Source organism: Oncorhynchus gorbuscha, linkage group LG24, assembly GCF_021184085.1.
Source record: "Oncorhynchus gorbuscha isolate QuinsamMale2020 ecotype Even-year linkage group LG24, OgorEven_v1.0, whole genome shotgun sequence".
Taxonomy (NCBI): Eukaryota; Metazoa; Chordata; class Actinopteri; order Salmoniformes; family Salmonidae; genus Oncorhynchus; species Oncorhynchus gorbuscha.
Window position 1 is genome coordinate 11,821,920 of NC_060196.1, and position 26,152 is coordinate 11,848,071.

General features: G+C 43.4%; 2 protein-coding genes across 4 annotated transcripts; both read right to left on the reverse strand.

Annotated features, from left to right (window-relative positions):
* Positions 1-301: 301 nt before the first annotated feature.
* Positions 302-10,911, reverse strand: LOC124012454 (zinc finger protein 813-like). Its single transcript, XM_046326088.1, has 3 exons — positions 10,431-10,911; positions 9,905-10,035; positions 302-1,910 (listed from the first exon to the last, which is right to left on the reverse strand). Exons 1-3 carry the CDS (start codon positions 10,705-10,707, stop codon positions 627-629), a joined length of 1,692 nt encoding a protein of 563 aa, XP_046182044.1. The 5' UTR covers positions 10,708-10,911; the 3' UTR covers positions 302-626.
* Positions 10,912-12,894: 1,983 nt separating this feature from the next.
* Positions 12,895-24,744, reverse strand: LOC124012490 (B-cell CLL/lymphoma 6 member B protein-like). Of its 3 annotated transcripts, none has more exons than XM_046326152.1 (7): positions 24,252-24,744; positions 21,035-21,164; positions 20,666-20,833; positions 16,762-16,926; positions 15,638-15,749; positions 15,287-15,414; positions 12,895-14,218 (listed from the first exon to the last, which is right to left on the reverse strand). In XM_046326152.1, the coding sequence occupies exons 3-7, from the start codon at positions 20,720-20,722 to the stop codon at positions 13,277-13,279; spliced, it is 1,404 nt and encodes a 467-aa protein (XP_046182108.1). In that variant the 5' UTR covers positions 20,723-20,833; positions 21,035-21,164; positions 24,252-24,744; the 3' UTR covers positions 12,895-13,276. The 3 variants fall into 3 exon arrangements, with proteins under 3 accessions (XP_046182108.1, XP_046182109.1, XP_046182110.1); XM_046326153.1 differs by lacking the exon at positions 24,252-24,744 and adding an exon at positions 22,626-22,814; XM_046326154.1 differs by lacking the exons at positions 21,035-21,164; positions 24,252-24,744 and adding an exon at positions 17,680-17,918 and having other exon boundaries at positions 20,666-20,793.
* Between the last annotated feature and the right edge of the window lie 1,408 nt (positions 24,745-26,152).

The following is a 26,152-nucleotide window of genomic DNA, read 5'->3' on the forward strand; positions in this document are numbered from 1 at the left end:
TGCTGCAGAAATGTTTTGGTACCCTTCCCCAGATATGCTCCTCAACATAATCCTGTCTTGGAGCTCTACAGACAAATCCTTCGACCTCATGGCTTGGTTTTTGCTCTGACATGCTCTGTCAACTGTGTGACCTTATACAGACAGGTGTGGGCCTTGCCAAATCATGTCCAATCAATTTACTTTACCATAGGTGGACTTCAATCAAGTTGTAGAATTTGATGATTAATTGAAACAGGATGCACCTGAGCTCGATTTCCCATAGCAAAGGGTCTGAATACTTATGTAAATAAGGTATTTCTGTTTTCGCATTATGGGGTATTGTGTGTAGTTTGCTGAGGATTTTTTATTTATTTAATCGATTATAGAATAAGGCTGTAATAAAACAAAATGTGGAAAAAGTCAAGGGGTCTGAATACTTTCCAAAAGCAGGGTATATGCCTTATATATCACACAATGTCTGGATGCAATATTCTACTCAGGAATATTCAACACTGAAATCTGTAACTCTCATATACCAAATGCACCCGTGGGTCTTTTCGGTTGACAACAATAAATGCATCTTTGTCTTTAATGCAGAGTTTGACATAAACTTCAGAAGCTATCGAGTAGAATGGTTACTTTCTACGTTATAGAGTGGAATGTTTTTTCTGCTGGTGTATTTTGAGGTAACTCCTCTCGGAGAAACTTTTCCCGCAATGCGTACAGGCAAACGACCTCTCTCCCGTGTGGACCTTCAGGTGCATCTTCAAATGGTGCTGGTGGGAGAACCTTTTCTCACACTGGGGGCAGCTGTAGGGTTTCTCCCCTGTGTGGACCCTCTGGTGCCTTTTCAGGCTGGAGGAGTGAGAGAAACTAGCCCGGCACAGGTGGCAGCCGAATGGTTTCTCCCCTGTGTGGACCCTCTGGTGCCTCTTCAGGTCACCAGTCTGGGCAAAGCGCATATGACACTGGGTACAGCTGAAAGGTTTTTCCCCTGTGTGGACCCTCTGGTGGATCTCCACCTTCTGGAGGCAGCTGAAGCCTTTGTTACAGAACATGCAGAGGAACCGTTTCTCTTTACTATTTTCTGATGTGGCTTCCTCTCCCTGAGCCTGGACTCTAGCCCTGTCGTTTAAGTTCAATTTCTGATCAAAAAGAACACGGCTGTGTGAATCGGAAGGCCCCATTGACGTGGACACTAGGTCGCGATCCCTGAATGCGTGTAAAGTGGAGTGGGTCGCGACAAGTGAATTTGTCTCTAAGCTTTCCCTGTAATCTAAGAAATCTCTGCCCTGTGAGTGTCCGTCTCCAAGGTGACCATCTCCAATCCATGTGGGAGGAACGTCGCCCTCCACTTTCACAGTCAATTCATCTACGACCAGACCCTCCCCTTTCTTATCTAGGCCCCCTTCAGAGTATACACTACTACTGTACTGATTCCAGTGTCCTCTAGACAAATCAGCCTGTGTCTCTAAACCCAAGAGCATGTTGTCAGGGTCCATCTTTGTGGAGTAAGAACAAGACGGATCATCACTGCCATTGTCTAACGTGTCACGATCACCATCTCCACACGAATGATCCTTCCTCTGGCTCTGATGAAATACTGGTAAGTACTCTGAGCCAGGAGCCGGAGGACAGCCCAGTGGCCCCAGCCTTTCTGGGTCTGACCTGTGGTCAGATCCTGTGTGTAAAAGCCTTTTTGTTACAGTTAAAGTCTCTTTGTCTGTCTCTGACTTGAGGACGGCGTTTGGCGTTCCACTGAATTCCGTGATGCTGCATCTGGTCCTGGGCTGGGGCATGGGGGTGTTGGATTGGTCCCCTGTGGCTCCAGTCTGGATGTCTCTGCTTTGCCGTGGGTCCTCTTCTCCTTCAGTCCTCTCCTGCTTGACCAGAGATGATCCTCCAGGACCTGCAGCCTCTCCATCTGCAGACTGACACAAGAAGAGAGGAGGTTATTACCGGTGCACGAGTTGAATTGGATAATTATCTCAGGTGATGAGATAATGGGCATAATACCAACCCAGAGATGGTGCTAGTGGGGCACCTATTTAGGATAGATAAACGGGTGCATTATGGAGGGTCTGATTAGGATGTGGTGAGCTGTAACGTGTAACGTGTTAGTTGTTTTCAATTTTCCCTGTCACCTGCTCTGCCTGAAACTGCGAGGAGTAACAGCCTAACATACGTTGCTAGCTACCCTGACAAAGACCAAAGCCGGCGGGAGTACCATTAAGGACAGTGCCAGTGGTGTCTCTACAAAAAGAGACCAACAAGCAGTTGTTACAACAACAAGAAAATAGCTTCAAGTGTTTTGTCCAACTACTGGTGGATTCTACTTATAAAAGAATGGATGACCTGACCAGAGGTCCAGGACCTGAAGAACAGTTTGCAGTTCTCCCAGGATCAGCTCGACGAGTTGAAACATGAGAACAGCAAGATGACAGGAATCTGTAGGTCATTGAGAGAGGACATCAGTTCTGTGTGTAAATCCATAATAACAATGACAGATACTTCAGACTATTTCGAGAAATGCTTCTGGGGGAGGTGTTGCTGTATATATTCAGAGCCATATCCCTGTAATGCTTAGAGAAGATATTATGTCAAGTGTTATTGAAGTGTTGTGGTTGCAGGTTCACTTGGCACATCTAAAGCCTTTTCTTTTTGGGGTGTTGCTATAGGCCACCAAGTGCTAACAGCCAGTATCTAAATAATACATGTGAAATGCTTGATAGTGTATGTGATGTAAACAGAGAGGTCTACTTTCTAGGGGACCTGAATATCGACTGGTTTTCATCAAGCTGTCCACTCAAGAGGAAGCTTCTTACTGTAACCAGTGCCTGTAATCTGGTTCAGGATATTAATCAACCTACCCGGGTGTTTACAACCACTACAGGAACAAGATGCGGGGCAGGTAGCCCAGTGGTTAGAGCGTTAGAATAGTAACCGAAAGGTTGAAAGATCAAATTCCCGAGCTGACAAGGTAAAAATCTGTCGTTCTGCACCTGAACAAGGCAGTTAACCCACTGTTCCTAGGCCCTCATTGAAAATAAGAATGTGTTCTTAACTGACTTGCCTAGTTAAATAAAATGTCAAATAAAAAAATCCACATGTATCAATAACATTTTTATTAATGCTGTAGAACTTTGTTCTAATTGGATGCAGTGATCCCATTGGTTGCAGTGATCCCAATATAGTGCCTATATCCAGGAAAGACAAAGTTCCAACAGCTGGTCATACAATAGATTTTGCTGTGACTCTCATGTGGATGATGTTAAAAATATTTGCTGGTCTGATGTGGTTAATGAGGAGCTTCCAGATGCGGCACTTGATGAATTCATGAAACTGCTTCTTCCAATTATTGATAAACATGCACCTGTTAACTTCATATGGCTCAAATCCCGTTAACGGGATCGATTTGACAACAGCCAGTGAATTGCAGGGCACCAAATTCAAACAGAAATCTCATAATTAAAATTCCTCAAAAATACAAGTATTATACACCATTTTAAAGATAAACTTCTTGTTAATCCAACCACAGTGTCCAATTTCAAAAAGGCTTTACGACGAAAGCATACCATGCGATTATGTTAGGTCTGCGCCTAGTCACAAAAAACATACAGTCATTTTCCAGCCAAAGAGAGGAGTCACAAAAAGCAGAAATATACCTCAATGAATCACTAACCTTTGATGATCTTTATCTGATGGCACTCATAGGACTTCATGTTACACAATACATGTATGTTCTGTTCAATAAAGTCCATATTTATATCCAAAAATCTGTTTACATTGGTGTGTTATGTTCAGTAATGTTTTGCCTCCAAAACATCCGGTGAATTTGCAGAGAACCACATCATTTACAGAAATACTCATCATAAACTTTGATGAAAGATACATGTGTTTTACATAGGATTAAAGATAAACTTCTCCTTAATGCAACCGCTGTGTCAGATTTCAAAAAAGCTTTACGGCGAATAATGCGATAATCTGCGATAATCTACAATAATCTGAGTACAGCGCTCGGCCACCAAAATCAACCATACAGATACCCGTCAAGTTGTGGAGTCAACAAAAGTCAGAAATAGCGTTAAATATTCACTTACCTTTGATGATCTTCATCGGAATGCACGCCCAGGAATCCCAGTTCCACAAAAAATGTTTGTTTTGCTCGATAAAGTTAATCTTTATGTCCAAATACCTCCTTTTTGTTCGTGCGTTTAGTTCACTAATCCAAATGCACAAAGCGCGTGCACTAAGTCCAGATGAAAAGTAAAAAAAGTTCCAATACAGTTCGTACAAACATGTCAAACGATGTATATAATCAATCTTTAGGATGTTTTTATCATAAATCTTCAATAATATTCCAACTGGACAATTCCAACGTCATTTGAAAGGAAAGGGAAGGTAACGGAGCTCACGGCCACGCACGATAAACAACTCATGGCTTTCAGCTGAGTCACCTACTTTGAGTGGTCTTATTCTCTCCCCTTTCACAATAGAAGCCTGAAACAACTTTCTAAAGACTATTGACATCTACTGGAAGCCTTAGGAAGTGCAATCTGACCCCATTTACACTGGATATTGGATAGGCAATCACTTGAAAAACCACAAACCTCAGATTTCCCACTTCCTGGTGAGATTTTTCTCAGGTTTTTGCCTGCCATATGAGTTCTGTTATATTCAGACATTATTTTAACAGTTTTTGAAACTTTAGAGTGTTTTCTATCCAAATATAGCATAGTCAAATTACACACCGCTCTGACACACACACTTATCCCACCAGACATGTCACAAGGGGTCTTTTCATAGTCCCCAAATCCAAAACAAATTCAATCAAACGTACAGTATTATATAGAGCCCTTATTGCATGGAACTTCCTTCCATCTCATATTGCTCAAACAAACAGCAAACCTGGTTTCAAAAAACAGATAAAGCAACACCTGGCGGCACAAATCCTCTCCTCTATTTGACCTAGATAGTGCCTTTTGAAAAATGTATGTAGTTCTGTCCTTGAGATGTTCTTGTCTAATGATGTTATGTCATTCTGTATTATGTTTCATGTTTTTTTGGACCCCAGGAAGAGTAGCTGCTGTTTTTGCAACAGCGAATGGAGATCCTAATAAAACCACAAATACCAAAAGGATTATGCTTGGACCTTATCTAACACAGTGTCAGAGAGTTGAATCCAAAGCCAAGCCCTACGGAAAACATAAGGTATGTGGACGATGTAATCACTGTCGGATGAACGCAAACAAGTGGAACAGATGAGCGAGGAAGAAGAGCCTGCAATATCTCTCAGTCAAATTCCCGGGTGCCTGGCGCCATGGACACGAACGGCAATTTGTATCGAAACCGTCTGTTTTTCCCGTGATCAGTGGGAGAATTATGAAATCGCTACGGGCTTAGATAAATAAATAAGAAGACCTGCATGTGCGAGTGGCAACACTGCCCAGTATTAATGGAAGACAGTGTCATATACTTCAGCGTCACCTTAGGTCTGTGGGAAGAGGATTGGAACAATTCAAAGACAACCCTTGACGCATTACAAAGACGTTATGAACCTGCTCGTGATGGGATTTACGAAAGATTCATGTGAACACACTCAAGCAGAGTTGTCGGGTCAATATGCTGAGAGGCTGCATCGACTGTCTGATTCATGCGATTTCAGTGCAATGAGAGACGAAATGATCAGAGACAGACTTGTGACTGGCTGTAAAGATAACAGGGGAAGAGAAAGTATGCTGCGCAAACGTACACCGACTAAAAAGCCATAGATCTATGCGAAGCGAGCGAACAGACGCCGGTCCAATTCAAAAAGAGGAACACTGTCCCTGAACAGGCAGAATCTGTCAATTATGCCACTCGGAACAAATACAGAAACCATGTCGATGACAAGTGGAAACAAAATTTGTCGGACAAGTGACGCAAGGCGGAAAAATACTAAAGATGGCTGCATGTGCTGTGGATCAACACGGGCAAGAGCCAAATGTCCAGCTTATGGGGGTTCTGTGCAAATTCGGTGGAATTGTTTTTACAATTTTGCTAAATTGTGCAGACAAAGTAAGCATGTCAATCTGCTCAAACAGGATATATGCAGTGATCATAATGATGATGAAGAAGCTGACATGCGACACATGACAGATGTCAATTATGTAAAGCTTTCCCCACTAACAACTGTGAATATGATCCAAGCAGCGTGATCAAATGCCAGCTAGACAGTGGCTCCACTGTTAATATACTCGGCTAAAGAGACTTTATGCAAGTAAAGCAGGATGGACATGAAAAGCCACAACCAAGCAAGGCGAAGGCTGTACGATGGCTCGGTTATAACACCAGCAGTGGAGTGTGAACTACAAGACAATCATGATGGGGAAACAAATGTGCTAAAGTTCCAAGTGGTGAAAACCTTGCAGCAGCAGCCTCTCCTTTCAGCAGAAACGTGTGAAAAGGTGCTACAGCTCAACCACCAACATGTCGTTAATCATGTCAGCACTAAAGCAAAACTAAAAGGTCCCATCAGACTTGAACACCTCCGCGGGCAAAACTGAAACAGTTTGAGGATGTTTTTGAAAGGGCCCATGGGGGCTCTGCTAAGTGAGCTCCACCTGGTGTTAGACCAGTTCAACAGCTTCCTAGCCGAATCCCCATCCCACTGAAAGAAAAGATACTAAAAGGCTGTTGATTCAAAGGAGGAACAGGGTGTCATTACAAAGGTCACCAAACCCTAAGGGGATAATTAACATGGTTGTGACGGAAAAGCCTGGCAAAATAAGAGTCTGCCTCGATCCATGTACCCTGAGCATGACCAAATACCTACCATTGAAGAGGTACAGCCAAGCCTGGCAAAAGCAAAAAAATCTTTTCGGTTATGGATGCAAAAAAATGGGTACTGGCAGGTACATTTGGATGAAGAGAGTAGTCACCTCACCACATTTTTGGACCCTCAATGGTAGATACCGGTGGACAAGGTTACCTTTAGGAGAGTGAAACCAGCTGCAGAGGAATATCAGCGAAGGCAAAGGGATGCACTTCAGAGACTGACAGGAAGAAGTGTCACAGCTGATGACATCCTGGCACACGGCTGTGGTGTCACAATGGAAGAAGCAGTGCAGGACCATGACCACAACCTGACTCAGCTCTTACAAAGAGAAAGGGAGATGAATCTAGAGCTGAATAAAGACCAACGTTAAGCTCAGGCTCACAAGTATTACATTCATAGGACATCTTTTGACAGCTGAAGGCCTGAAGCCAGACTAAGAAGGCGGAGGCAGTACAGCAAATGCCGCCACCTACCGACGCAAAAGCAATGCAGAGATTGATTGGTTTTGAAAATTCTTACCTCATCTGTCTGACACTTGTGATCCATTGCGTCGGCTGACCAATAAAGATGTGCTGTGGGCATGGCGTCCTCAACATGATGCTGCATTAGCGCATATCAAGAAATTGGTAAGCAACCAACCAATACTGAGGTACCATGACCTCTCTGAGGAAGTGACCCTACAATGTGTGGCAAGTGACAAAGGCCTAGGGGCAGCGCTCCTGCAGAAGGGGCAGCCCATTACATTTGCTTCGAGGACATTGGCACCCACGGAGATAGGATATGCTCAAATTGAAAAGGAGTCCCTGGCCATATTGTTCGCCTGTGACCAGTACCTTCATGATGGGGACTTTATCACGTTGCACACTGATCCCAAGCCTTTTGAGGTCATCTTCAAAATACCTCTTCTGTCTGCCCCGTAGCAACTACAAAGGATGACGCTAAAGCTTCAGTGTTATCAACTTCAGGTAGTATACAAGAAAGGAGTAGAGCTTCACATTGCAGCTTTCTTGTCTTGAGCAGCACTACCGACAGCTAGTCACAGGCAATAACGGACAAATGAGACTGTACATGCTCTACAGGCTGAGGTTGAAGATGTGAACCATGCTACTGATCACAACATCTCCCCATAGACATGGGATGCTATCCAAAGCTCATTCAGCAGAGGACAAGACTTCTCGAACGCTTCAGTCTTCTATCCTAAGAGGCTGGCCGGACACAAGAAAGAGTACGCCCATCCTAGTAAGGGACTGCTGGACATACAGAGACAAACAATGCAGGAAGAGGTCGTAGACAAAAGGCGACAGGGTGGTAGTGCCAGAAACTCTTCGCCCGATGATTCTCTCTCGTATCCAAGCAGGGCACTCAGGAATCGAAGCCAGTCTCAGGAAAGCCAGAGACTCACTATTCTAAATTGAAACATGTTGTGGCTGTGTGCAGCATATGGAATGATAATTGACCTAAGCAGCAAAAGGAAACCCTGCAGCCACATGATATACCAGCATGTCCCTGGTCTAAAGTGGGAATGGATCTGTTCACAGTAAGAGTGTTCCTTTCCTGATTATAGTGGACTACTATTACCATTTCTGGGGGGTGGAGAAAGTGATTGACACAACAGCCGCTTGCATCATCGATTGTTGTAAGCAGGAGTTTATCAGATAAGGTGTAGTTACGGATAATAAGCCCCAGTTCACGAGTCACAACTTTGCTTTGTTTGCAAAAGCCTGGGAGATCCATCATGTGTCCTCCTCATCCTACCACAGTCAGAGTAATTGTAAGGCTGAGTCAGCAGTGAAAATAGCAAAGACTCATCACAGAGGCTATACAGAAAGGCAGAGATGTGTGGCAAGCCATTTAGGCGTGGAGAAATACTCCCACAGAGGTCTTCGGCAGCAGTCCTGTACGTCGCTTAATGTCTAGACGCACTCGCTCTCTGTTGCCAACAGCTCCCAAGCTCCTCGCACCTAAGGTCATTAGGAATGTTCAGGCACACAAGCGTGCACGTCAGGACAAGTCAAAACATCACTATGACCAGCATGCAAAAAAATCTGCCTGTAATAAAACAAGGCCAAACTGTCAGAGTGCTCCTGTCACCTCAAGCCAGAGATGCCATGTGGAGTCTTGGCACATGCATAGGGCACATCAGCGCAAGGTCATATGAAGTGGAAGTAAAGGGCCGAAAGAATCGAAGGAACTGGAGGGGCATACGCCCAGTTCAGGAGAGCATAGGGCACAGGAGGGCCACATGGGAAGACTGTGAATATCCCCTGGATGGTGTGGGCAGGACACATAATGAGGAGATGGGGAATAACCCACCAGGGCCGTTATCTCTGCCGACCATTCCTCCACAATTTCAGGAGGATGTGGAAGATGAAGAAGAGGCCCTGAGGCTCCCAGAAGTGGCCAATATGCTACCAGTGCGCCACACTAGGACAAGAAAATTAAAAAGGTGTTGATAATGTAAATAGGTATTTTCACTGTGGTATTAAAATGGTATGAAGTGCTCGAGCTAATTCTATATGAAAAGGAAGATGTTAAGATAATGGGCATTAATACCAACCCAGAGATGGTGCTAGTGGGGCACCTATCAAGGATAGATCAATCACATTTTATTGGTCACATGCACATGGTTAGCATATGTTATTGCGGATTGTGGCGAAATGCTTGTGTTTCTAGTTCCGACAGTGCAGCAATATCTAACAAGTGATATCTAACAATTCCACAACAAATACCAAATACACACAAATCTAAGTAAGGAATGGAATAAGAATATATAAATATGAATGAGCAATGTCACAGCGGCATAGGCTCAGATGGATAGTATAGAACACAGTACACACATATGAGATGAGTAATGCAAGATAGAATGTCGTGACCTGTAACATGTAATACCTGAGTAAAGGATTATTCTTGCATCTTATCTCACTCGCCGGCGTGAGTTATTCACACACATATTAACCGTAGGCAAGTCTCACAAGCTCCCCTATGGCAGATAAATGAGGATGTACATGTAAGCTAATGAAAAGCTGAGGGGGAGCCTTTCTGAAATAAACTGGCCACATTTGAGTTACAAAGCAACTGTAATTTTTGGTGTAACTCTATAACACTAACCTCTATCACAATAACATGCTGGGTTGAGGTTCCACTCCCCTCATCTATAGCTATAGGTTGGTCATCTCTCCATGTGTTGTGTCCTGCTGGTTTAACAAAGCTCCTGTGGCCTCCAGTGAGATGTCCTTCACCTGAGAAAGTGATTGGAGGAAAAGAGGTGGTTTGGTTAGCAGTATATTGTACACTATTGAAGCTGTCTACAATTGGCAAGGATGTAAGGTAACACTAATTATAACTTATTGATATACTATTTAATGTTTGATGTATTATGTTCCATGCATCACATTGTTTTCAATGAGTAAATAATAGGAAAAGCAGTAAATCAATTATCTGGTTACAATATGATATTGTGTCTTTGTGCAAGATAGCCAATTAATCAAGGACATTATTGCATTCTATCCAAACACTGACCAAGATCCAATTATGGGTAACATATTTGAACACACGTGCAGAAGGGAACCGGGCGACAGGCACTGAGCTATATATATGAACGGCGACGTTCTCCGCAGCCTTCTGCAAAATGTACCTCTTGCCATTCCTCTGTATCGGTCGAGGATCTTGACACTTCTGGGACGACTGGCGAGGACGCGCTCTCGCATTGTCCTCTCTGCGCGCTCCCGTGACACCTTCATTTCCAGTAGTTTCCTCCGTAATACTCTGTTTTCTTTCCGGCTTTGAGTTATTTCCAAACGAAACACTGCATAGTCGTCGTCTACGACTTTACAGATCTCTGCCACGGCTGCATTCGCTAGAACCTCCATGATGGAGGCTATTTGAGTGTGAAAAACCATACAGTTAGCCATTGTTAGCAGCTAGCGTAACTGCTATATAACCTATATAATATCTACCAACCAAGTCCTGTCTCTAACACGAATGAAATAATACATGGGGTATGTGATGATTTGCAGTTAAATTAGCCATATTTTGAGTTCCATGGTGTTTATAAATGTCTAAATAACAAGAATGAAAAAACGCTAATTTGTCAATTGTTCTTGGTCATTGTTTACTTCCGTATACACTGAAGAGAAAGGGCGTTATTAGTTGGCGTCAAAGCTAGGGTGTCTTCTTCGTGCAGCTTTCCAGCAGACGAGACGCTGTGTTGCTTATTGCTGCCTTTTGCAGGTCGGAGTGCGGATAGAACCTTTTTGGTAAAAGAAAAAGGAATGGGAAAATCACAAGACACCGTTGGTTCTACATTGATAAGTTGTATCATAACGTTATTGGTCCCCTCTCCATGTCAAACAGTTGGATTCATTATTAAGGGGGTACGGTGAAATCACCTTCTCATGATATTCTCTTTTTATTTTTATTTTACCAGGCAAGTCAGTTAAGAACACATTCTTATTGCCAGTCAAGGCAAGCTAATGAATATAAGCTGCCCACACACCCAACCTGTCTTTTCTAACTTCCTGGTAGTTAGTCATGAGAAAAAAAGTATGTTTCAGAATGACTGTTCTGGACCTCTAAATTACACCACCATTTAACCCTGCACCTATACACTATCCCCAAAACCCCACCACCCCATCCCACTACTTTGGCCCTAAGAGATCCTACATCACGCCATCAGCATTGGAGGATGGTACCCCTTCTCTCAAAATCCCCTGGACATTTTCTGCACTAAAAATCTCTCACATCCAAATATTTCTGCTGCTGCAACTACCACATCAATCTTCTGTGATTTCTGCTCCTTCAGTGCAGTGCGGTTGATCACCATGGCTATAAAAGCAATTACATCCAACCTGACAAAATCTAATTTTCTCTGGATCTCTCTTCAGGCCTACTCACTAGGGGGCTCCCAGTCAAATCACTCACCCTCTACTCTCTTCCCTGCCTCAGCATAGAAAATGTTCCTCCCTAATCGAACTCTGGCAATCTCAATTTGTCTCTGAGGGCACTTCGGATCCCCAGCTGCATGGGCACAGTTGACAAACAATGCTTTCTCTATCACAACTGTACACTCCCTTTGACTATTCCCTCCTACACATTTCTCACATTGTGGGATCTCCCTTCTACACCTAGCTGCAACATGTCTGAATCTTTAGCACCTAAAGCACCGTAGCGGGCTCAGAACATAAGCCCTCACAGAATAGCAAATCTAACCTGACCTTATCAGGTAGGAAGTCTGTGTCAAAGCTCAACAAGACAGACAGGGTATTCTCAGTCTCACCATTGCCACCGGGTCTACAGTACGTCTCACCAAACGGCAGGTGTCACAAACACCAGGAATATTATTTTTCATTTGATCCACCTCTACACTCAACACTACCCCACTGATCACCCCTTTGAGCCGTGCCCTGTTCCGGAGAGCAAAGCATGGCACAGGTTGAGCCCCGAGCAGCGAAGCACACGCTTTCTCTGGGCGGAGGATGCATAAACAAATCTAAACAATTCCACTTCTTGAAACTTTCACAGATGTAACCGTTCCAGTTTGTCCTTTACCCAGCTTGACACAATGTATGGGTCGGACAAAAAGCAGGAATCCACTCTTTCCAAAAATCTCACTCCCACTGGTCCAAAATCGTTTCCGGTAGGATTCACAGGGCAAATATTGGAAGCCTCTACCACACCTGTCACCGCAGGTAGGCCCACTTCATCCTGATCTACATCGCCACTGCCCACCGATTCCATTTTGAGATCCTCAAGAGAGCAAGAAGACCTAAAGACAAGATTGTGTACTCCGGAGATGGTCTGAATTTAACACCATTCTTAAGCTTTCGCGTCATCACACCTCCCATGCTGTTCTTTGAAATATGGTTCTGCCTATTACATTACACATCAGACTTTCTATTCATGATCGCGATCTTTCAAGCTCAGAGAAGACTTTAGAAAAATGTCCCTAAATTACCTAAAGAATAATGGCTAACTAGATCCCAAATCTGTGGAAAGGACGGAAACCTATAGGTTCTAACTTCAAAGGAAGCCAAGGAAACTAAGACCACTTTAATCATAAATGATAAACAAGAAAACAAAAAGTCAACATATCAAAAGGACAACATTAATTTTGATTTATTAACAGATTTGATCACCTATTTATAGTACATAAAGGAACAGGTACCACCTGATTATGTCAAATGTTTTGGGGGAGTGGGTGTTATAAAGAAGGACATTATGTTTGTTATGAATAGAACATAGACAAAGATAAATTCATAGGGGGATTATAGTTACACTTCGATGACAGTATTTTGGCTATGCCAGCACACCAAACTACAAGTCTATCATCTGAGAATGTGAGCCCACCCAGATGCTCAACTGAGGGATTCAGTCATCACCAAAAAACCCTCTTATCCCAGATCACTTCACATGATAACTATAATATATGTCAGCTAAAGAATGGTTCCCAGATATCCCCTGTGTACATCTCAAGCCCCACTGCTACGATTTCTCCCCGTTGTGAATACTCCGATGTCTGATAAGGTTACTCAGGAAGGAGAAGCTCTTGTAACATAGTTTGCACTTGAAGGGCCTCTCCTTGGTGTGAACGGTCTGGTGCCTCTTCACATAAGTCGCCTCAGTGAAGCGCTTCCCACACGTGGGGCAGGCATACGGCTTGTCGGAGTCCGTCCTAATGCTCGACTTCCCATGTTGTGACCCAATGACGTCAGAGGAGGTTGAAGCAGGAGTCACCACCCTTAGGTGGTTAGTCTTTGAGCTCCCTCCTTGACCTCTAGTCATTGTTTGGGTGTTGTCGGGATTGTGTGTTGTGTTATAGGCTAAGTACCTCTTGTGGTGAATGCCCATCCTGACCTTGTCTGTATTGGTGGGGTAACCATGAGGTAACTGAGGAAGGCTAGACCCAGGTCCGGGTCTTCTATGAACCCATTCACCGGGCATTAGATGAGATTCTGAAAGAGAAGACACACTTCCTGAAAGACTACCACCAGGGGGGTCTCCCACCACTCTCCATGAAGGCTGAAGCCCAGGGTGACCTGTTCTGTTCATCATGGATACTATGGTGTTTGTATCATAGGAACAGGAGGGTCTATCTCTATCACCCCCAGGCCCTGCTTCACCCCTGCACTGAGACTGTGAAGAGAAGGGTCTGGGCTGCAGACTGGATCCCTGACTGGAGCCTCTGTCTCTCTGATGACCACCAGGGCTGAGGTTGTTCAGTCCACCTGTCCACTGGTTCTGTTCTGTGTGGTGGTGGAGTCTCTGTCCCTCGTGGTTCGGTCCTGGTTCCGACTTGGGAAGGAAGCGCGACGGCTCCTGATCCAGGGTCCTGATCAGGGGCCAGGGTTTGTGACCAGCTGCTTCAGAGGTCCAGTCTCTCCCACCAGCAACACCGGGTAACAGCCGGTCCTCATGGACTGCAGGCTGTAAGCAAAAATTGAAGAGAAAAGCATAAAGTTTCATACACAAACATTTTTGCTGTACACAATATTATAAAATGTTAACCACAGTCAAGCCCATCTCTAACACTGTGATTCAAGTACCTAACAATATGGAGCCATTGGAGTTTATTATGAAAATTGTCCCTGTGTGTTGATTCAAGAATTAAGTATAATGTTTTGGTTCGACTGACATAAGGGAAACTCAGTCCCTGCAATGATACATACAAAAATAACCAAGTCAGTCAGCACAGAGTCAATGTTGTATTTAATTTTAACAAAGTGTTCATACACTCACATAACGTGAAGTACAGTAGTTTTATTGCACAAAACGACACGTGACAAGTAGAATAACTCATTATGGTAACATTATGGTTTACCTTTTGTGTAAATCTGGTACCATTGCATTACACACATCTTCATGTCAAGTAGACATGAATTAAAGCACTATAATTTCCTAAATAAAACACCTGCATCAAACAACAGGACAAGGTTCTCAATTTTCGTCAGTGAAGCATTTTTACATCACACCAACAACCATCACCATATCATCTACTCTGCCTTATCATACTCATTCTTTCCTCAGCTGACCTTAACCAGTTTCCTAATACATCTAAAACACTGGCAGAGTAGATGATAGATACAATGCACTAGCATTGTCTGAGGTCTGGTTTATTATGAGTGTGAGGAGGATGAAATCAGGAAGTGACTGTGTTATTGCAGGGTCTATGTTCCAGTTGATAGATCCCATAGAAGGCAGGCTGAAGGCAGCATCTGTTAGGGGGTTAACCTGAGGCATCATCAGTCTCTCTGAATCACAACTATAGGAGCAGGACGGAGCATCGCTAGCTGAGTCTGTGTCTGTTCTCTCCCTCTGCATACTGGCACCTTCCCGTCCCTGCGATCGGAATCTACACCTTGCCCTGCTCTCAGCCAGTCTGTTATCATGTAGACTAAGTTCAGTTCTTCTTTTGTGTTCGACTGTATGTTTCTAGTTGTGGTTAACAGTGTTGTTCCCCAGTCCAGAGTTGAGGACGCTGTCCCATCCACTGACCTCCACTATGTTGCCTCTGGTCCTGGCCTGCTCAGTGATATCATCCCCTGGGCCCTTGGCTGCACCCATCTGGGTCTGGGAATCCAAGATGGCAGCCCAGTCTCCTCTGTTAGCCTCCAGCCAACCACCTGCAGGAAGAGGTTACAAAATACTTTACAAACATGGCAGAGAGAATTCTACATATAGAGTTCTACATTTTGGGGGGAAATTACCTGGTCAAGTTCATACATTATTTTTTAAATGTAAACATAAGTTGTATTGATTTCATTTTATGAATGAATAAAATTAAGAAATAAATGATATCCAGGAAGATCTATTACTGTATGTAGTCTATATGTATTTCTCCCTTACCTTGCTCCCCCATCTTTAGTCCACTCAGCAGATCAATGCTCTCTGGTCCGTCTTCTACTGTCTCCTCTTTGACCAGCAGCAGATCAGGCTTCCCATCCTCCATGTCTTTTGACTGTAAGAGATACAGAGTGAGAGGATGTTGGATCAAGAAATCTGATATGAGCACCCTGCTATGGAGCATCTTCTGATTGGGCAATGAGGGATTGCTATGAGTACTATGAAAACATGTTTAGATGATTTGATTACTTAACACTCTAATGGTTTGATAATTGAAAGACATGGTCCCACACTTAAGACAGAATTGATCAAGACCAGGGGCAGTATCCACAAAGAGTCTCAGAGTAGAAGTGCTGATCGAGGATCAGGTCCCCACCTGTCTACTGCTAGCTAGCACTGCAGTGCATAAACTGTGGTGAGTAGTTGACTCAAAGAGAGCGAAAGACAATAGTGTAATGATTTTCGACAAATTCATTTCTCCAAAATTAAGGAGAAGCAAGAGAGAGAGTCATTTTTTTCACTTTTAGTTTCACTTACTTAGCAAATGCAGCTGGCTATTTTAGCCAACCAACACCCGGCTCAAACAGAGGGATACTATGTTAGCTAGCTGGCTATGAGTATCTAACACAACACTGGAACTTTTCAAAGCCTAGGTAAGCTTTTGGTTTTATTAATCCATTGCCACCGGGGTCTCTGGTGTAACTGCTAAACTGCTTACTGACTATACACTAATGTTACTACATGATTGTAGCGTGTTTACTAACACATTAGTTCTATTAGCTATGTTGACTAGGATGTTACTTAAGCTGATATGGGGACAACGATGTAGGCTGTGTGTAGCGGTTATGACATGGTTTGGAAAGTTCTTTGTCTGGTCACATACAGGTGATGTGTTGTGAATTGAAGTCCCCAAACTAAAACAAAAGGTGAGAGGAGGAGAGTTTGAAAGTGAAACGAAAGCAAGTGAAACAGGGGGCGGGGCGGCACTGACCGCCACTGGTCTCCGTAGTCTTATTCATTATGATCTAAAGGTCAAAACTGATCCTAGATCAGCACTCCTCTGAGAGGCTTTGTGGATACGGGCCCTGACCTAATACCATACAGACAGCAGTTTAGAGTTGGCTCACCTCAGTGAGACTTTGTGTGGTCCTGTGCTGCTCAGCTGGTTCCTCTGTGGGTTCAGGAGGAGGTGTAGTCTGGTTGTCCTCCATGACCATGGTCCCATCAGCATTCCCCAGACCCTCCTCACACCTCTCCTCCTTCACCAACAGCAACTCTGGACCCTCCTCCTCCTGGAACAGATTACACAGGCATACACTCCCTCAGGTACATACATAAACATAGATAATAAAACACACTTTAAAAATATTTTATTTTATCCCTTTTTTCTCTCCAATTTTGTGGTATCCAATTGGTAGTTACAGTCTTGTCTCATCGCTGCAACTCAAATACGGACTCGGTAGAGGCGAAGGTCGAGAGCCGTGCGTCCTCTGAAACACAACCCAATCAAGCCGTACTGCTTCTTGACACAATGCCCACTTAACCCGGAAGCCAGCCGCACCAATGTGTCGGAGGAAACACAGTACACCTCAAATCAAATCAGATTTTAGCAGACGTTAATGCGAGTGTAGCGAAATGGTTGTGCTTCTAGTTTCGACAGTGCAGTAATATCTAACAAGTAATCTAACAATTCCCCAACAAGTATCTAATACACACAAATCTAAAGGGGTGAATGAGAATATATAAGTATATGGATGAGCGATGGCCGAGCGGCATAGGCAAGATGCAGTAGATGGTATAAAATACAGAATGTACATGTGACATGAGTAATGTAAGATATGTAATCAATATTAAACTGGCATAATTTAACAAAGTGTCATTGTGTAATGTGACTAGTGATCCATTTATTCAAGTGTCCAGTGATAGGTTCTCAATGTAGGCAGCAGCCTCTCTGAGTTAGTGATCGTTGTTTAGCAGTCTCACGGCCTTGAGTTAATAGCTGTTTTTCAATCTCTCGGTCCCAGCTTTGATGCACCTGTACTGACCTCGCCTTCTGGATGATAGCGGTGTGACCAGGCAGTGGCTCGGGTGGTTATTGTCCTTCATGATCTTTTTGGCCATCCTGTGACATCGGGTGCTATAGGTGTCATGGAGGGCAGGTAGTTTGCCCCTGATGATGCGTTGTGCAGACGGCACCACACTCTGGAGAGTCCTGCGGTTGAGGGCGGTGCAGTTGCCGTACCAGGCTGTGACACAGCCCGACAGGATGCTCTCGATTGTGTATCTGTAAAAGTGTATCAGGGTTTTGGGTGACAAGCCAAATTTATTCGACTCCTGAGGTTAAAGTAGCGCTGTTGCGCCTTCTTCACCACACTGTCGACCGTGTCAGTGTGCACTGCGCCCGGCCCGCCACAGGAGTCGCTAGTGCACGATGGGACAAGGACATCCCTGCCGGCCCAATCCTCCCCTAACACAGACGGCGCTGGGCCAACTGTGCGCCGCCCCATGGGTCTCCTGGTCGCGGCCGGCTGCGAGAGAGCCTGGAATCAAACCCAGAATCTCTAGTGACACAGGTAGACCACTGTGCCACCCGGAAGGCCCTTAAAACATGGAGAGTTTACCCATCCCCACTCAGTTTGAATCCTATACTATAGTTCCATTATGACTTCATTGTTGTTAAACCCATCATGGTGGACGTAAATATGATGTTGTGGGCAAAAACAAGTCAGCTATGATAAGTCAACATTCATCATCAGACAAACCTGACTAAATTATTTTGACATGTACAGTATGTGTTTGTTAGTGTGTGGGTATGTGTAGGTGTATTTACTAAATGTTTATTGTTGATAAGGGTCATTCTATGAAATGAGTGCCTTTGGCATCCCTTTTAAGTAGAAATTGTGCACAAATATTACATTTTAAGTGCTTTTTAAAATAGACCACATGGGTTCATTAAATTAAGTGCCATTCAGTAGACCACATTAGACTACATGCAAAATTCTATATATCAGATGTTTAATATGAATAAAGACTTCTTGGAAGATTTTAACCCACTTAACACCAACACTTCTTCAAGTTTTCACCATCATTTTAAAGCCATAGTTATATTGTTGCTTTCACCAAGTCATTTCTGAAGATTTGTATTTATTTAATGTTATTAGTGATTCATTTTAAATCTTTTAAACTCTGAGCGATTGTTTTGGGGCCTGTACAGGGCCCGGCGAGTGTGGGGGTCAAACATGTATTTTTATCTGAAAATAGAAAGTGACGTATAATTTCAAAGCTACAGGCCCTGTCTGTTTTGAAATCTAACTCAAATCTTACTGCTGGCAATAGCATAAGAATCTCCCCCCATGAAGTCCATAAATCATGGGCTATGGACATATTAATAGAGTATGCAGTGTAGCTCAAGTTACCAAAAGTGTAAACATTTAGTATGAGTGGAAAGGGTACACCCTGATGGTCATTGTAAAGCAATGCATTTCCTTCACCATCTACATTACCTTGTATGCATCCTCCACATGCTCCATTTAGCTTGCTCATCGTTTACATAAGTATTCAGACCCTTTGCTAAGAGACTCGAAATTGAGCTCAGGTGCATCGTGTTTCCATTGATCATATTGGATGTTTCTACAACTTGATTGGAGTCCACCTGTGGTAAATTCAATTGATTGGACATGATTTGGAAAGGCACACACCTGTCTATATAAGGTCCCACAGTTGACAGTGTATGTCAGAGAAAAAACCAAGCCATGAGGTCAAAGGAATTGTCTGTAGAGCTCTGAGACAGGATTGTGTTGAAGCACAGATCAGATCGGAAGCCACTCCTCAGTAAAAAGGCACATAACAGCACGCTTGGAGTGTTCCAAAAGGCACCTAAAGGATTTTCAGACCATGAGAAACAAGATACTCTGGTCTGATAAAAAACAATATTCAATTATTTGGCCTGAATGCAAATCGTCATGACTGGAGGCACCATCCCTATGGTGAAGCCTGGTGGTGGCAACATCATGCTGTGGGGATATTTTTCAGCGGCAGAGACTGGGAGACTAGCCAGGTTTGAGGAAAAGATGAACTGAGCAAAGTATTTGGCCAAGCCAAAGCCCGGACTTGAACCCGATCTAACATTTCTAGAGAGACCTGAAAATAGCTGTGCAGCGATGCTCCCCATCCAACCTGACAGAGCTTGAGAGGATCTGCAGAGAAGAAGGGGAGAAATTCCCCAAATACATGTGTGCCAAGCTTGTAGTGTCAAACCCAAGAAGACTCGAGGCTGTAATCGCTGCCAAAGGTGCTTCAGGAAAGTACTGAGTAAAGAGCCTGAATACTTATGTAAATGTGATATCAATTTCAATGATTTGTTTATTTTTTGCAAACATTTCTAACAACCTGTTTTTGTTTTGTCATTATGGGGTATTGTGTGTAGATTGATGAAGGGGAAAAAAACTATTTAATATACATTTTATAAAAAGTCTGTAACGTAACAAAATGTAGAAAAGGTTAAGGGGTCTGAGTATTTTCCGAATGCACTGTATATCATTCTTGTAAGACGAGAAATTAAGGTATGACATTTCGCGCAAGCCATTCACTTTCAAAATGGCTGTGTTCCAATGGGAATTTGTGAATGTTTAGTGCACCAGCATTAGGTAAAAGATCCAATTTAAAAAAAGTGTTTTTTTGGGGGGGGGGGGCAGTAATTGGTGTAAATTTCAGTTTTTGTGGTCTACTGTATCTTGGACTCTGTAGTAGTCCTATTGTTTCTGACACCTTGATCTTAACCCCACAGTTCTTACCTTTCTGTCTCTGCAGTGAAAGAACAAGACAGATTATCAATGCCAGTGTCTAACGCGTCACCATCACCAAAATAATAAACTGTCCTCTGGCTCTGGTGAAATACCGGTAAATACTCTGAGCTGGGAGCAGGAGGACAGCCCAGTCTCGCCAGACCCAGTCTCTCAGTGTGTAAGATCCTTTGTGTTACAATTAAATTCTGTCTCTGACTTGAGGACAGCATTCGGCGTTCCCACTGACCTCTGTGATGCTGTGTTGGGTCCTGGGCAGGGGTGCGGCGGAGATTAGGTCCTCCATGGCTTCAGGGGGCGCTCCAGCCTCTCCAGTCTGGACGTCTCTTCTGTGTCTTGGGTCCTCCTCTCCTTCCGGCCTCTCCTGCAGAACCACAGGACCTGCAGCCGCTGCAGACTGACACAAGAAGAAAGGAGGTTATTCCGGTACATAAATAGAATTGGATAACAATGTCGTATGGAAGTCTTACAAGCTCCCCTATGGATGATAACTTAGGATGTACATGTAAGCTAATGAATAGCTGAGGGGAGACTTCCTGAAATAAATTAGACACATTTGATGTACTGTAATTTTTTTATGTTACACTATGACACTAACCTCTATCACGATAACATGCTGGGTTGAGGTTCCACTCCCCTCATCTATTGTTATGGGTTGCTCATCTCTCCACGTATTTTGTCCTGCTGGCTTTGCAAGGTCCTGTGGCCTCCTGTGAGATGTCCTTCACCTAAGAGAGTGATTGGGGGGAAAAGGGGTGGTTAAGTTAGGTACTGTCAATGCTCAACTCTATATTGTACACAATCGACATGCTCATTTCCAATAAATATCGAGGGTCTTATTCTGGTGACATGATGATCGATGCTGGACTGCTGTTTGACAAATAAAATTATTCCCGCTTTTATCCATAATAATCTCATTATGTAGACCAGCCTACCCTCACTGTATCTGAGAGCTGTTGGATAGAGCACACGTACCAAGACCAGAGTAGGTACATATGCTATTTAACGCAACAGTTGTGACAAAACTACCCGTGGAGTTGAAAATGTGATGGAAACACATTAACCTTTTATTCGGTTCATAAAAACTTAAACTAGAAAGTAAATTGTGTGCGCACTAAGTCATCACGCACTGATTCTTATCCACGAGTCAAATTTCGTAATAGTCGCATGAAAAACGGTCGACAATTGGATGGAAACCTAGCAACCAGTGTTGGAGAAAGTACTCAATTGTTATACTTGAGTAAAAGTAAAGATAACTTAATAGAAAATGAGTAAAAGTAAAAGTCACCCAGTGAAATACTTGAGTAAAAGTCTAAAAGTATCTGGTTTTGGTACACTCAACAAAAATATAAATGCAACATGTAAAGAGTTGGTCCCATGTTTCATGGGCTGACATAAAAAAATCCCAGAAATGCTTCATATGCACAAAAAAAGTATTTCTCTCAAATGTGTTGATGAGCTAAAATTGTCTGTGGTGATATTCATACTTGCAACCTTTACGTTGCAAGACGTTTGCATTATACACCCACCCTACTTTTGTGTTTGCCTTAAGTAACCATCTGTCTTATGTAAATGTAACAGATCATACTGTATTAAACAAAAACTGCAACATGTAAAGTGTTGCTCCCATGTTTAAAAAGCTGAAATAAAGGATTCAAGAAATGTTCCATATGCAAAAAAAGCTTATTTCTCAATTTTTGCACAAACAATTAATTACATCCCTGTTAGTGAGCATTTCTCCTTTGCCAAGATAATCCATGCAACTGACAGGTGTGGCATATCAAGAAGCTGATTAAACAGCATGACCATTACACAGGTGCACCTAATGCTGGGGACATTAAAAGGCCACTAAAATATGCAGTTTTGTCACAACACAATGCCACAGATGTCTCAAGTTTTCAGGCAGTGTGCAATTCGTATTGATTGTTAATTTCTCTACCATAAGCTGTCCTCCAACGACATTTTAGAGAATTTGGAAGTATGTCCAACCCGCCTCAGCAACCGAAGACCATGTGTAACCACGCCAGCACAGGACCTCCACATCCGGCTTCTTCACCTGCGGGATGGTTTCTGCACAAACTGCTAGAAACCATCTCAGGGAAGCTCATATGCGTGCTCGTCGTCCTCACCAGGGTCTTGACCTGACTGCAGTTAGGCATTGTAACAGACGTCAGTGGGCAAATGCACACCTGCACGCCGTAGAAGTGTGCTCCTCAAGGATGAATCCCAGTTTCGACTGTACCAGGCAGATGACTGACAGAATGTATGATGTCCTGCGGGCTAGCGCTTTGCTGATGTCAACGTTCTGAACAGAGTGCCCCATGGTGGTGCATGTTTTTTTTCTTCCCCCTAAGCACTACACAGCTGATTCAAATACCCAACTCATCATCAAGCTTTGACTATTTGAATCAGCTGTTTAGCGCTCGGGCAAAAAAAACTAAACATGCACCCACAGGGCCCCAGAACCGAGTTTGTGAAACCCTGGGCTGCACCCGCCAAGAGTAGGCACATTTGCTATTTAATGCAAGTACATTTTGTGTGTACCATATCATCACGCACTGATTTTTATGAGCAAGAAGTACATTTGGTGGAAACATAACAGTAGCTACATTTCCATCCAATTGGTTTAAGATTTTCATGCAAATATTCTGGAGTCCGCAAAAATTCCCTGCGGGCGACTCCCTGATCCACCTCTACGCAGACGACACCATTCTATATACTTCCGGCCCGTCCTTGGACACTGTGCTATCTAACCTCCAAACGAGCTTCAATGCCATACAACACTCCTTCCGTGGCCTCCAACTGCTCTTAAACGCGAGTAAAACCAAATGCATGCTTTTCAACCGTTCGCTGCCTGCACCCGCACGCCTGACTAGCATCACCACCCTGGATGGTTCCGACCTTGAATATGTGGACATCTATAAGTACCTAGGTGTCTGGCTAGACTGTAAACACTCCTTCCAGACTCATATCAAACATCTCTAATCGAAAATCAAATCTAGAGTCTGCTTTCTATTCCGCAACAAAGCCTCCTTCACTCACGCCGCCAAACTTACCCTAGTAAAACTGACTATCCTACCGATCCTCGACTTCAGCGATGTCATCTACAAAATTGCTTCCAACACTCTACTCAGCAAACTGGATGCAATTTATCACAGTGTCATCCGTTTTGTCACTAAAGCACCTTATACCACCCACCACTGCAACCTGTATGCTCTAGTCGGCTGGCCCTCGCTACATATTCGTCGCCAGACCCACTGGCTCCAGGTCATCTACAAGTCCATGCTAGGTAAAGCTCCGTCTTATCTCAGTTCACTGGTCACGATGGCAACACCCACCCGTAGCACGCGCTCCAGCAGGTGTATCTCACTGATCATCCCTAAAGCCAACACCTCATTTGGCCGCCTTTCGTTCCAGTTCTCTGCTGCCTGTGACTGGAACAAATTGCAAAAATCGCTGAAGTTGGAGACTTTTAATTGTTCCGACACTTCATGTTTCCATCACAGAAGTCATTGTTTTTTATTTGTAATATATGGTAGACCTATGACTTTACTCTCATGAAAACTGGATGCAAACAATATCGTGTTGGAAAAATGCGCATATTTTCTTTATGTCTATTTATGAATATTTGCATGAAAATCTGTCGCTAATTGGATGGAAACCTTGTCTACAATTGACAAGGATGTAAGGTATCACTTTTAACTTCTTGGTATACTATGTATTCATTGATTATGTTCCATGCATCGCATTATTTAAAGTGAGTGTGATTATTGGAATTTCAGGGGAACGGGGAGACCGCTCCCTGCAAAATGTACCTCTTGCCATTCCTCTGTATCGGTCGAGGACACTACTGGGACGACTGGCGAGCACGCGCTCCTGCGTTGTCTTCTCTGCGCGCTCCCGTGCCACATTCATTTCCAGTATATGTAGTTTCCTCTGCAATGCCCTGTTTTCTTTCTGGCTTTGAGTTATTTCCAAACGAAAAACCGCATAGTCGTCGTCTATGAGTTTACATATATCTGCCACGGCTGAATTCGCTAGCATCTCCATGATGGAGGCTATTTGAGTGTGAAAAACCATAAAGTTAGCCATTGTTAGCTAACGTTAGCAGCTAGCTAGTGTATAACGTGTATCAGTCCTGTCTCCAACGCGAATTAAAGACTACATGGAGTAAGCATGTAAAGCTGTGCAGTTAAATTAATCATATCTTTAGTTCCATGGTGTTTAATAAAGGTTTAAAGAACAACAGTAAAACCGCTAACATGGGAAATTGTTCTTGGTCATTATTTACTACCGTTAATACTGAAGAGAAAGGATGTTATTGGGTGGCGTCATAGCTCAGAGGGCGTGACTAAATAAGACGTATGTGCGCTGTTCTAATCTCGGGTTCAACACAACTGGGATCTAAAAAAAATACGAGGTCAAATCATGACGTCAGTGATTTTCATGTAGGAAAGTCGGAGCCATAGAAAGTGGGCCAAGTTCACGAGTTGGAATTCGGAGTTGGATGACCGTTCGAACCGATTTTTCCCAGTCAGGCTCGTTTTTTCGAATGGGCCAGTTTTTTCGAACGCGTTAAATTCGGGGTTCCCAGTTTTGAACGCGGCATAAGAACCACTGTACTGCTTATTTCATTCAGAGAGGACGAGGCGAGGCGAGAGGTTTTACTCCACCCAAAATCTGTCCACGAAAATAAACCCATGAAGTGAGGAATTTTTGTATGGTGGTCAATCAGTCGAACTTGGTCAACAACAATGTAATTTCTAATGTGCTACATGAGACTTATTTGATCTATTTGATTGAATAGAAGTAATGTTTAGGAAGGTTAGGTTGTTATGAATGCACTGATATAAGTAGACTCACGTGGCATTTAGGCAAGTTTGAAAAAGAGTCGTGTCTGTTGTCATAGAGATAGAGGACTCATGGATATAACCGGTTTTACCATGAACATTGCCATTGAGGGCTTTCACAATTTTAAAGTAATCAACTGGGTTGGGAGCAATCAGCCAATAAAGACATGTACTACTTTAAAATGGAGATAGCGCTGGTCAGGCTGTCACAGATACAAGGAGGAATATCTATCTCCTACCCTATCTAGCTCTATGGCATGTTTTTCACAAGCCTATCTTTCCTCTCATTGGCTGGAATAGTCCCACCGGATCTCACCTCCTCCTGGCTGCCTTCCACCTTTGAGGACATGTATTTCTATTGTTAAAGTGGTCACTTGCCTATCTTGTCAATATAATAGATAATCTTTGTTAAATTACACCAGAGATGGAAGAGAAAGCAGACATCCGACTCAGTCATGCCTAGGTGGGATACAGCTAACCGTTTTCCTAAACGTAACCTAATTCTTCTAACCTGCTATGTTAATTATCCTAACTTTCTGCATAAGTTCTCCTAAACCTGCTACGAAAAGTACTTTTTGACAAAAGCTGTGCCCCATCTAGACAACCATCCCACTCCCTCATTGTCAATGTAAGTCAATGAAGTAGGCCAGACCCAGATGCTATCGCATTGGTGTCTATGGGAGCCACCCCATTAAGTAGACAGTAGCAACCATTTTCTTCAATGTCAAACTGCCTGAGTGAGTTTGTCAAGCATCTTTGATTACACCTCAACCTATTTATGATCAGTATCTTTCAGGCTCAGAGCTCACTTGCTTAGAAAAAGTACAATAAATGGCATAAAAGAATGGGTTATTAAGGTGTTAAAG